This window comes from Cherax quadricarinatus, chromosome 24, assembly GCF_038502225.1.
Source record: "Cherax quadricarinatus isolate ZL_2023a chromosome 24, ASM3850222v1, whole genome shotgun sequence".
Taxonomy (NCBI): domain Eukaryota; kingdom Metazoa; phylum Arthropoda; class Malacostraca; order Decapoda; family Parastacidae; genus Cherax; species Cherax quadricarinatus.
The window spans coordinates 21,031,943-21,044,128 of NC_091315.1; the positions used below are offsets into that span (position 1 = coordinate 21,031,943).

The 12,186-nt window shown below is 40.6% G+C and overlaps 1 protein-coding gene across 7 annotated transcripts in view; it reads left to right on the forward strand.

Moving 5' to 3' along the window:
• Nucleotides 1-12,186, forward strand: part of dx (deltex E3 ubiquitin ligase) — a 207,043-nt gene that overhangs the window by 16,141 nt on the left and 178,716 nt on the right. For all 7 annotated transcript variants that reach the window (XR_011392378.1, XM_070088246.1, XM_070088245.1 and 4 more), the window contains one exon: nt 4,553-4,694. Coding sequence is in view for 6 of the 7 variants with exons in the window: in XM_070088246.1 (XP_069944347.1) it covers nt 4,638-4,694 (57 nt within the window). In the remaining variant the exon portion in view is untranslated. The remainder of the gene's footprint in view (nt 1-4,552; nt 4,695-12,186) is intronic.

A 12,186-nucleotide genomic window follows, 5' to 3' on the forward strand; every position in this document is an offset into this window, starting at 1 on the left:
AGACACAACATCCGGATAACTCATTGAGAGACGGATGCTTCTTGTATGGGACGGTGAAGTGAAGACGACTTCATTCCTCTTCCTTCCCTCCTCTGGGCAAACACAACTGCTGTGAGGCACCGCTGTCACCAATGTTTTCATAAGAACATAAGAAAGGAGGATCACTGCAGCAGGCCTCTTGGCCCATGCTCGGCAGGTCCTTTACAGTTCATCCCACTAACGAAACATTTTCCCAACCCAATCCTCAATGCTACCCAAGAAATAAGCTCTGATAACTCTATCTACTCATTTGCAAGTCCCACTCAAATCCAACCCCTCTCACTCATATATTTATCCAAACTAAATTTGAAACTACCCAATGTCCTAGCCTCAATAACCCAACTAGGTAGACTGTTCCACTCATCAACTACCCTATTTCCAAACCAATACTTTCCTATGTCCTTTCTAAATCTAAACTTATCTAATTTAAATCCATTACTGCGGGTTCTCTCTTGGAGAGATATCCTCAAGACCTTATTTATATCCCCTTTATTTATACCCATCTTCCACTTATACACTTCGATCATGTCTCCCCTCATTCTTCGTCTAACAAGTGAATGTAATTTAACCCTTTCAGGGTCCGTCCCGTAGATCTACGGCTGGTCGGTGAGTGTCCAAACCGTAGATCTACGCCAAAATTCTAGCGCCGTCAAATTTAGCGCGAAAGCGCTCATAGGCCTACATATGAGAGAATGGGTCTGCGCCGTGGGTGTGCGCCATAAACAAAAAATCTAGGCGCCTGCATAGCATTGTGGGAACGCCGGCTCAGTCACCCTTGTTCACCATGTCTCGTCGCAAGTCAGCTCTCACTCCCCGGAAAATTGGGACTCTCCTCTTCCTGTCTGATAGTTCTGACACTGATGGAAGTGGAAATGAAGACGAATTCTACGGCTTTGATAAGTTAGTGACCGAAAATAATGACCAGGATATCGATAATAGTGCAGAAAACCCCGACGATCCTCGACCTTCTACCTCTGGTGTGGGCACTCGTGACTCACGGTCGGGTGTTCCTAAACGTAAGAGAAAACTAATATTTTCCCGTGGCCTGGCCTCTGACTTCAGTAATGACGATGATTCTGACGTGGATTGTGATTTTATTGCGCTCGACGATCATTCGAGTAGTGATAGTGAGGAAACATATTCACCAGTGAAGCGTCGGTATGTTCGCCGCCGCATGCGCTCGGGTAGTGTACCCTATGCTGTGCCCAGGGGACGGAGTACATCCCGGAGTACATCCCGTGGCCCTACACCCGTTTTAGGTAGTGATAGTGAGGATGATGTGGCTACACTTGGCATGGATGGGCCACAGACATCAGTGGATGGTGTTAGTGGGGCTGGTGGTGGTAGTGGCACCGCCATGCGTGACTCGCTGTGCCACGCGGGAACCCACGCTGCTGACTCGTCAGTTCAAGGACAAAGCGGAGCGTCACCCACCAGCCCGCCACAACCACCCGTACAACCAGCCTATGATGTCCAGTATCCACCAGCAAACCGTATCTGGGATTGGCAGCAAAATCCCAATTTTGTTCCCAGCCCTCACCACTTTGATGACTCGCAAAGTGGAATTCTACCTACCTGTCCCCTTGGAACCACGGCCAATGAACTGGAATTCTTTGAATTATTCTTTGACCAGCCATTGATGGAAATTATTGTCAGGGAAAGTAATAAGTATTTTCAGTACACCATGGCAAATACGATCTTATCACCACAGTCAAGACTACACAGGTGGAAAGAGACGACTGTTGCAGAAATGTATTTGCTTTTTGCAACAATAATGCTTATGCCTCACGTCTATAAGCATAATATAAAAGCATACTGGTCCACAGATCGGCTAATTTGTACCCCATCCTTCAGTGAAATAATACCAGTGAACAGGTTTATCTTACTGTTACGTATGTTGCACTTCTCTGACAAAACCAGGCCTGACAGAAGTGACAGGTTATACAAGATTAGAAATGTTTTCATGTATCTCAAACAAAAGTTCAGGATATACTTTTATCCATTCAAGAATCTTGTAATTGACGAGTCTTTGATTTTGTTCAAAGGTAGACTGTCATTCAAGCAGTATATACCGAGCAAGAGGAACCGCTTTGGTATAAAATTGTTTGTACTCTGTGATTGTGACAGTGGCCTGGTGTTGGATATTGTTGTATACACGGGTAGTAAAACATTGAAAGATACCAAGATGTTATTGGGTATATCAGGTGACGTAGTGAGAAACATGATGGCACCTTATCTTGGTAAGGGCCATACATTATATACCGATAACTGGTACACAAGCCCATTACTCAGTGATTTCATGCGAGTGAACAAGACAGATGTGTGTGGCACAGTGCGTTCTAATCGTAAACATATGCCCAGGCTCAACGCAGGTGTTCGTGGTGATGACGTGCAGGTGTTTACTGCCAATGACATCATGGCATTACGGTGGCATGACAAACGAGATGTCACATTGTTGACAACCATTCACCGTAATGAAATGCAAGACAGTGGCAAAGTTGATCGAGTGACTAATGAACGTATTCGAAAACCAGTGACAGTGATTGATTATACACAAAACATGCGCTTGGTTGACAAGTGTGACATGCAGATTGGTTTTGTTGACTGTGTTCGTAAGAGTTACAAGTGGTACATGAAACTTTTCTTCCATCTCATGGACATTCCAATGCTGAATGCATATAATATGTACCAAATAAAGACTGGTAACAGACCACCGTATGGTGAATTTTGTTTGTCTGTTGTCAGACAACTCATAATGAAGTACCAGGTAACAACACCTGCAATACAACATGGTCCTCGAATTCATCACAATATACCCAAGCGTTTGAGAAGAGAAGGTGATCATTTCATAATACAGCTTCCTTCAACTCAAAAGAAATTTGCTCAGAAGAGATGCATTGTCTGTGCACAAACAAAACGACGGCAACAAAGACGCAAAGACACTCGGTTTATGTGTGAGGAATGTAAGGTGCCTCTGTGTATGGTGCCTTGTTTCAAGAAGTTCCACAAGCTCCAGCAGTTCTAAAACCATGTCCAGTGATTGTAAATATGTAAATATATGATAGAACATTAGTATTATACAATATTTGTGCATGTTTATTGTAATAAACAACAGTGGTAAACAATAATATGATAATAACTTTAGTGCGGTTATTGTGTTCAATACAGTGAGTTTATATATATACATTATATACAGTATTGGTCTCTCAGGCCCCAAATGTTAGTAGGAATAGAAAAAAATTGGAAAAGAAAAGAAAAAACAACTAAAACAACAAAATAATATAATACGCGTATGTGGAATTCGTCGATGTTGCCGCCACCACATCATTTTCTACAAACTTCTTGGCACTGTATCTCGGTAAGTACTGATCAGATTCTAATTTTTTTTGTTTTATTACCTTCACAAAAATATGCTCTTTAATTCTGTAAGAAAAAATAATTTTTTTTTTTTTTCAAAATTTCTTGGACACTGGTGTGTGACTTCAGATTTTGGCCTTGGACCCTGAAAGGGTTAAGGGTCTTCAATCTTTCTTCATAAGGAAGATTTTCAAAAATGGTTATTTGTGTTGTTGTTGTTGCAGGCAGGGTTCAGTGATAAGGCTTTGGAGACTTCTTACTTTATTTGCGATATCTGGGTACACAGGCAGGTGTCCCTCGCTGGCATGGCCCCAAGGGGCCATGCCAGCGAGGGAGAGAGGAGTAGGCTTGTTGACTGTGTGAAGGATTGGTGCTGAGTGAGAGAGAGGCAGGTTGATGCCGTTTCAAGTGCCATGCCCACTGAGAGGCCTACAGGTGGCAGCACGAGCATGGCGCGAAATATGAACTCAGCTGGCAGATAGCATAGGCTGTCTATGCAGACAGTACAGGCTGTCAATACTTTTTACTACTGATAATTATTTTTCATGTTTTTTTTTTATTTTTGTTATGTGAAAGAATTTTGTTGGGCCACTTACCTTTTATATCCTACCTCTCTCCCTCTCTCCCTATCTTTTCCAATATTTCTATCCTTACCCATCCTTCTTCCTTACCCATCTTACCAAAGCTCTGGTCAAGAAGTGAAGTGAAGTGAAAGAATTTTAACATATGTATCTCAGTGGGACCAAATTTATTTAAAGACACACAATTTTTGCTTTAAGAAATAATTAGAGCAACACAATTTGTGATATTTTCTTGTAAGGAAAAATAAGAAATTTTTTTCCTGATTTGGGTCCTAGTCATGTATTGACTCTGTGAAGTTTTTTGACCATTTATTTGAGGTCTTCCACTGGCTTACTTTTCACTCATTAAAAATTTAATATCACATTTTATACTATGTATTTGAAAAACAATGAAACTTTTTTTTCTCTTAAGATTTGTAATTTAGGTTTCTCTTTGTAATGTATGCCCTTTTGAAATATTATTTGAAAAAAATATAATTACAAGTATTAACTTTTTCCATAAAATACTAAGTTTCCTGTTTTTTTTTTCATAAGCTATTAATTTGTTAGCTGAGACAAAATTTTATTTATTCCAGATTTTTTGATGTGCTTAAAGTCATTACATCATTGTTAAAGAAGAATAGGGAAAAAATGCTGAAGTAAGATATACTGTGCATCACAATGGCTACAGGAAAGCAAGGACTCTTTGTTGTCGTGTGGGAGTGGGAGAACAAACAGGTAAACAACATCTTTATTATTTTTCAGTAGTTAAGTATATAAGGCTTGATTGAGTTACACAAGTGGCATTCGTACACCTCTATCCCTGCACCACTTATGTGTTGTCATGGTGGAGGGTTATAGGGCTTAGGTTTTCAGCCTAGTTAACCCTGGTCCATATGTTATGTTCATGGAAAGGTGAAATGTTAGTTAACATTTTAATTTTGAGATTTTTTTTTTTTTTATGTAATTTAATGATTCTGATAAATCTTTTAATATCTTGTTGTTTTTGCTGTACAGTATTTCTTCTGTTCTGGATTTTTTCTTTAATATCATTTGGTAACCATTTCACTGTCCTGAGCCCTGAAATTAGTATTGCTCTCAGTGTCCACTTTTTGCCCAGTTTGAGTCCTATTTTAAGCCACTTCCATTGCTGCAGTCTACCAAATTCTAGCCATTTCGCTAATATGCCTTCATTCTATTGATTGAGCACAAGAAACCTCCCATTCAACTATTGCAACTACTCTAGAAAGTGCACAGAAGTCAGTAATTTGGCCAACTTTACATAAACTTAAAATATGCTAATATGTATCTTTTACAGTGATCATGAGGGCTTGCAGATATTTTGGACACATAAAAGTTCATTATTTGGATTTAACCCAGGATAATCCAATAAGATCAGACAATATTTTCATGTTTTGAGGAGTATCAGACCTTGAAATGATTGTAATATCGTAAGATTTTTTGTATATACAGTGGACCCTCAGTTTTCGTGTTTAATCCGTTCCAGAGCGATCGGCGAAAACGGAAATCAGCAAAAACGGAAACCATTTTCCCCATAAGAAATAATGTAAAGCCAATTAATCTGTTCCAGACACCCAGAAGTATTAAGAAAATTTTTTTTTTTTTACCTTGAAGATAGATTTACATGTACAAAAGAATGAACATTCAACATGACACTATCCTTTATTGAAGGGTGTTGTTGATGGATGGAGGACAGGGAGGAGGGGAGAGGGAAGAGAGGTTGTTTGAAAGGGGAATCCCCCTCCATAAGAACTGTAGGTACCAAGTCCTTATCTGCGATCACTTCCCTAGCCACTTTCCTAGCTTAAATACAGATTTACATGCAGAAAAGAATGACAAATAAATATAAAGCACTAATAAAATGTATAAATGAACATTTAATATCACACTTACCTTTATTGAAGACTCTTGTTTGTCTATGGCAGAGGGGAGAGGTAGGCAAGTTTATTGTTGGTGACAGGACAATATGCTTCAATATGACACTAATATCAACTCTGCGGCTTATTTATCTATAACAATTCAACTAATATGACATAATAAACAATATTAATAACATAGAAACATGACATATACTCTAGAATGAATGAAATAAGTCATTATGTATGTCACGAGGGGTGTTCTGTTGTTGTTGTTGGGTGTATAAGGACCACTGAGAGCATAAGCTGTACATAGTGGTGGTGAAGGCAGCAGCAGAGGCGGCGGTGTTGTCAGTAGCCCTATATAACTTCAACATCATTGGAGGTGTTAGGTTCATGCTGTCCTTTTTCTATCAGTTAATCACTTAACTTACTTGCTCCACTGTTAGTGCTACACTTTATCGCTGGCTGGCGCTATAGCCTTTATCGACTCGTGCTGCTTTAGTATCTTATACATATCGTAGATTCACTGAAGAAGGCACATTCTCCCCTCTCTCTTCCTCCTCCACTTTGGTACTTTGCTACAATTTCTTTCTTTAAATCTATCATGTTCCTCACTTTCTCTACCAAAGGACTGGCACTAGGAGCTTTCTTTGGGCCCAGGATATGTTCACTCACCGAGAAACAACATGACACTGCCTGAGAGTGCGTGTGGGAGGCAGCTTTGTCTGCCCGTTGGGCACTGGACATGTTCTGCACCATTGACAAAAATGGAGGAAATCGACAAAAACAGAACCAATATTTTGACGAAAAAAGTCGGCAAAAACAGAAATCGGCGATAACAGAGATAATTTGTTCCATGACCAAACTCGTAACTCAGTTTGCTCGTATATCAAATCTCTTTTCCTCACTGAAATTAATTGAAATAACATTAATCCATTCCGGCCCCCAAGAAGCCACCCCAATTTTTTTTACGAATTTTTAAGCATGAAAAATGTATTTTTTTTTTTTTTTTTATTATTATCACACTGGCCTATTCCCACCAAGGCAGGGTGGCCCGAAAAAGAAAAACTTTCACCATCATTCACTCCATCACTGTCTTGCCAGAAGGGTGCTTTACACTACAGTTTTTAAACTACAACATTAACACCCCTCCTTCAGAGTGCAGGCACTGTACTTCCCATCTCCAGGACTCAAGTCCGGCCTGCCGGTTTCCCTGAACCCCTTCATAAATGTTACTTTGCTCACACTCCAACAGCACGTCAAGTATTAAAAACCATTTGTCTCCATTCACTCCTATCAAACACGCTCACACATGCCTGCTGGAAGCCCAAGCCACTCGCACACAAAACCTCCTTTACCCCCTCCCTCCAACCTTTCCTAGGCCAACCCCTACCCCACCTTCCTTCCACTACAGACTGATACACTCTTGAAGTCATTCTGTTTCGCTCCATTCTCTCTACATGTCCGAACCACCTCAACAACCCTTTCTCAGCCCTCTGGACAACAGTTTTGGTAATCCCGCACCTCCTCCTAACTTCCAAACTACGAATTCTCTGCATTATATTCACACCACACATTGCCCTCAGACATGACATCTCCACTGCCTCCAGCCATCTCCTCGCTGCAACATTCATCACCCATGCTTCACACCCATATAAGAGCGTTGGTAAAACTATACTCTCATACATTCCCCTCTTTGCCTCCAAGGACAAAGTTCTTTGTCTCCACAGACTCCTAAGTGCACCACTCACCCTTTTCCCCTCATCAATTCTATGATTCACCTCATCTTTCATAGACCCATCCGCTGACACGTCCACTCCCAAATATCTGAATACATTCACCTCCTCCATACTCTCTCCCTCCAATCTGATATCCAATCTTTCATCACCTAATCTTTTTGTTATCCTCATAACCTTACTCTTTCCTGTATTCACTTTTAATTTTCTTCTTTTGTATACCCTACCAAATTCATCCACCAATCTCTGCAACTTCTCTTCAGAATCTCCCAAGAGCACAGTGTCATCAGCAAAGAGCAACTGTGACAACTTCCACTTTATGTGTGATTCTTTATCTTTTAACTCCACACCTCTTGCCAAGACCCTCACATTTACTTCTCTTACTACCCCATCTATAAATATATTAAACAACCACGGTGACATCACACATCCTTGTCTAAGGCCTACTTTTACTGGGAAATAATTTCCCTCTTTCCTACATACTCTAACTTGAGCCTCACTATCCTCGTAAAAACTCTTCACTGCTTTCAGTAACCTACATCCTACACCATAAACCTGCAACATCTGCCACATTGCCCCCCTATCCACCTTGTCATATGCCTTTTCCAAATGCATAAATGCCACAAAGACCTCTCTAGCCTTATCTAAATACTGTTCACTGAAGGAGGGGTGTTAATGTTGCAGTTTAAAAACTGTAGTGTAAAGCACCCTTCTGGCAAGACAGTGATGAAGTGAATGATGGTGAAAGTTTTTCTTTTCCGGGCCACCCTGCCTTGGTGGGAATTGGCCAGTGTGATAAAAAAAAAAAATAAAAATTGTTTCACTGTAAACACCTGGTCCACACACCCCTTACCTTTCCTAAAGCCTCCTTGTTCATCTGCTATCCTATTCTCCGTCTTACTCTTAATTCTTTCAATAATAACTCTACCATACACTTTACCAGGTATACTCAACAAACTTATCCCCCTATAATTTTTGCACTCTCTTTTGTCCCCTTTGCCTTTATACAAAGGAACTATGCATGCTCTCTGCCAATCCCTAGGTACCTTACCCTCTTCTATACATTTATTAAATAATTTCACCAACCACTCCAAAACTATATCCCCACCTGCTTTTAACATTTCTATCTTTATCCCATCAATCCCGGCTGCCTTACCCCCTTTCATTTTACCTACTGCCTCATGAACTTCCCCCACACTCACAACTGGCTCTTCCTCACTCCTACAAGATGTTATTCCTCCTTGCCCTATACACGAAATCACAGCTTCCCTATCTTCATCAACATTTAACAATTCCTCAAAATATTCCCTCCATCTTCCCAATACCTCTAACTCTCCATTTAATAACTCTCCTCTCCTATTTTTAACTGACAAATCCATTTGTTCTCTAGGCTTCCTTAACTTGTTAGTCTCACTCCAAAACTTTTTCTTATTTTCAACAAAATTTGTTGATAACATCTCACCCACTCTCTCATTTGCTCTCTTTTTACATTGCTTCACCACTCTCTTAACCTCTCTCTTTTTCTCCATATACTCTTCCCTGTATTTATAAATAAGAAATGATTTTTGCCTTTTTTGCCAAGTCCCAGCAATGTTTTAGAAATGCTGGAGTATATATGAAACTCCTTGAAGCACGGTGTAAGATGAGTGTCACTCCACTACCGACAGAGTAGCAGTGGAGTGACATCTGATGATCGTGCAGTACCTTGGCTTTATTTTTCACTGTTACACAAACATGTCTGTTTGTTTCTGTCTGTCTATCTGTCTGTATCTGTCTCTAGCTCCATCTCTGTTTATCTCTGCTTATCTGTCTTTCTGTCTGCCTGTGTTTCTGTGTTCCCATCTCTCTACTTGTCTCTCTGTCTCAGAGAGAGAGCCACTCATAAACCAACAGGTATTACATACGATGCAGAGTCGTCACGTCTGATTCCTGAACAAATGAAAATGTGTATTACTTGCCAGTCATGCTTATTATGCCTTATATCTATCTACAAGCATAGTATAGCACTTTGTCTGGATTTTTTGGGTTATCCAAAGTAATTTACCCTATGTATAACCGTATTTGTGTACCTGTGAGATAGAGACAGAGACAGAGGTAGACAGAGACAGAGATAGATAAAGACAGACAAAAGGAGACAGCCGAAGCAAATCAGCCAGCCAGCCGGCCACCCAACCAGCTGGCCTGCCGAACATGCATTACACGTTCCAGAATTGTTTCTCTTCACTTAGGGCATATATTATAGAACATTCTGGCAGGATGACATTACCAGTGGTATCAAAATTGAAAGGATGTGACACATTGGTTATTATGGAGGTTTTTGATGTTTCTTTGGTATTTCCTGCGAGTGGCGGCGTATCTGAAGCTTGCTCGTAACTTGGATTTTGGCTCACAACTCAAAGCAAAAAAGCAACCGAGTGACAGCTCATAACTCGGAAAACTCGTTACTTGGGGCACTCGTAAGTCAAGGTACCACTGTATTGTTAGAAGACAAAAGCCATCAAAAGAAATATAAAAATTGTATTTACTAATATATATTGTACTTTACATGGTTGTTTAACATACTTATAGATGGGCTTGTAAAAGAAGTAAGTGCCAGGGTGCTGGGGAGAGGGGTGGGATTTAATTATGGGATATCAAATACAAAATGGGAGTTGATAGTTACTTTTTGCTGATGAAACTGTGCTTTTGGGAGATTCTAAAGAAAAGTTGCAAAGGTTATTGGACGAGTTTGAGATGGTGTGTAAAGGTAGAAAGTTGAAAGTGAACATAGGTAAGAGTACAGTGGTCCCTCGTTTATCATCATTAATTCGTTCCTGGAAGTGTGACATTTATCATAATAGATGATTTTCGAATCAGTTTTCCCCATAAGAAATAATGTAAATATAATCTGTTCCTGACACCCAGAAGTATTAAAACAAAATTATTTTTTACATGAAATATAGATGTAATACATAAACAATACAATGGGACACGATGAATGAAACATTAACAGCATAACACTTATCTTTATTGGCGATTCTTCTTAGTGTATGGAAGACTGGAGGAGGAGAGAGATTGGATTAGTTACTGTTTGGAAGGGGAATCCCCTTCCATCAACACCTCAGGTACCAAGTCCTTTTCTGGGGTTACATACTTCTCTTTTCTGTTTCTTAATGCCACTAGGACCAGCTTGAGAGTCACTGGAGTCCTGTCTCGCCAAAAAAATGTCCAGAGAGCTCTGTTTCTGGCATCTATTTAAAACTTCCCTAAAATGGGCCAAGACTCTGTCACTGTACAAGTTGCCAATATGGCTTCCAACATCCTTCTCAGGGTGATGTTTCTCCATAAATCTTTCCATCCTACACCACATTTCAAAAATCTCCTTAATTTCTGAAGAAGGCACCTTCTTCCGTCTTTCTTCCTCTTTTGCAGCAAGATTCTGAGCTGCGATCTGTTGCTGTTCCTGCTGAAGCTCTTGCAGCTCTTCAGTGGTTAGCTCTTCCACTAACTCTTCCACATCCTCCAAACTCACATCCAACCCCATAGAACTCCCCAGTGCCACAATAGATTTCACAACTGACATAGGCTCATCAGGGTCAGCCACAAACCCTTCAAAATCCCTCTTGTGGACACAATCTGGCCACAATTTTCTCCAAGCAGCAACAGCTTCCTTGATTTCCTTTTTCCTTGCCACGATGGAAGATATGGTTGTATGGGGTTTGTTATACATCCTGGCCAGTTCGGCCACACGTATGCCACTTTCATATTGTTCAATAATGTTTTTCTTAAATTCAATCATATTTCTCACCTTCTTTACCAAAGGCTTGGCATTAGGAGCTTTTTTTGGAGCCATGGTAGCTTATTTAGCACTTGCAAGCACTAAAATGAAAGGAATATTATGAAATATTTCATATGAACAAGTGAGGGGACCATCGCTCACTGGCAAACAGTGGCACACTGGCTGGGAAGGGAGGCCAAGGTGGCTCAGAGCTGTGAGTACGTGTCCAGGACAAACGACAATTAGCGAGTCAACCGACCATTTGCGAGCCAATGTTTGGATGAAAATAATGTGACGATTTCTGAAAAGGACAACTATCGAGCCTGACGATTATCGAGGGGCCACTGTAAAGTGATTTTTTTTTTTTAACAAGTCGGCTGTCTCCCACCGAGGCAGGATGACCCCAAAAGAAAGAAAATCCCCAAAAAGAAAATACGTACTTTCATCATCATTCAACACTCGCCTCACTCACACATAATCACTGTTTTTGCAGAGGTGCTCAGAATACAACAGTTTAGAAGCATATACATATAAAGATGCACAACATATCCCTCTAAACTGCCAATATCCCAAACCCCTCCTTTAGAGTGCAGGCATTGTACTTCTCATTTCCCATTCCCTTTACTAAATATTACCCTGCTCACACTTCAACAGCTCGTCAGGTCCCAAATACCATTCGTCTCCATGCACTCATATCTAACACACTCACGCACGCTTGCTGGAAGTCCAAGTCCCTCGCCCACAACATCTCCTTTACCCCCTCCCTCCAACCTTTTCGAGGACGACCCCTACCCCGCCTTCCTTCCCCTACAGATTTATGCGCTCTCCATGTCATTCTACTTTGATCCATTCTCTCT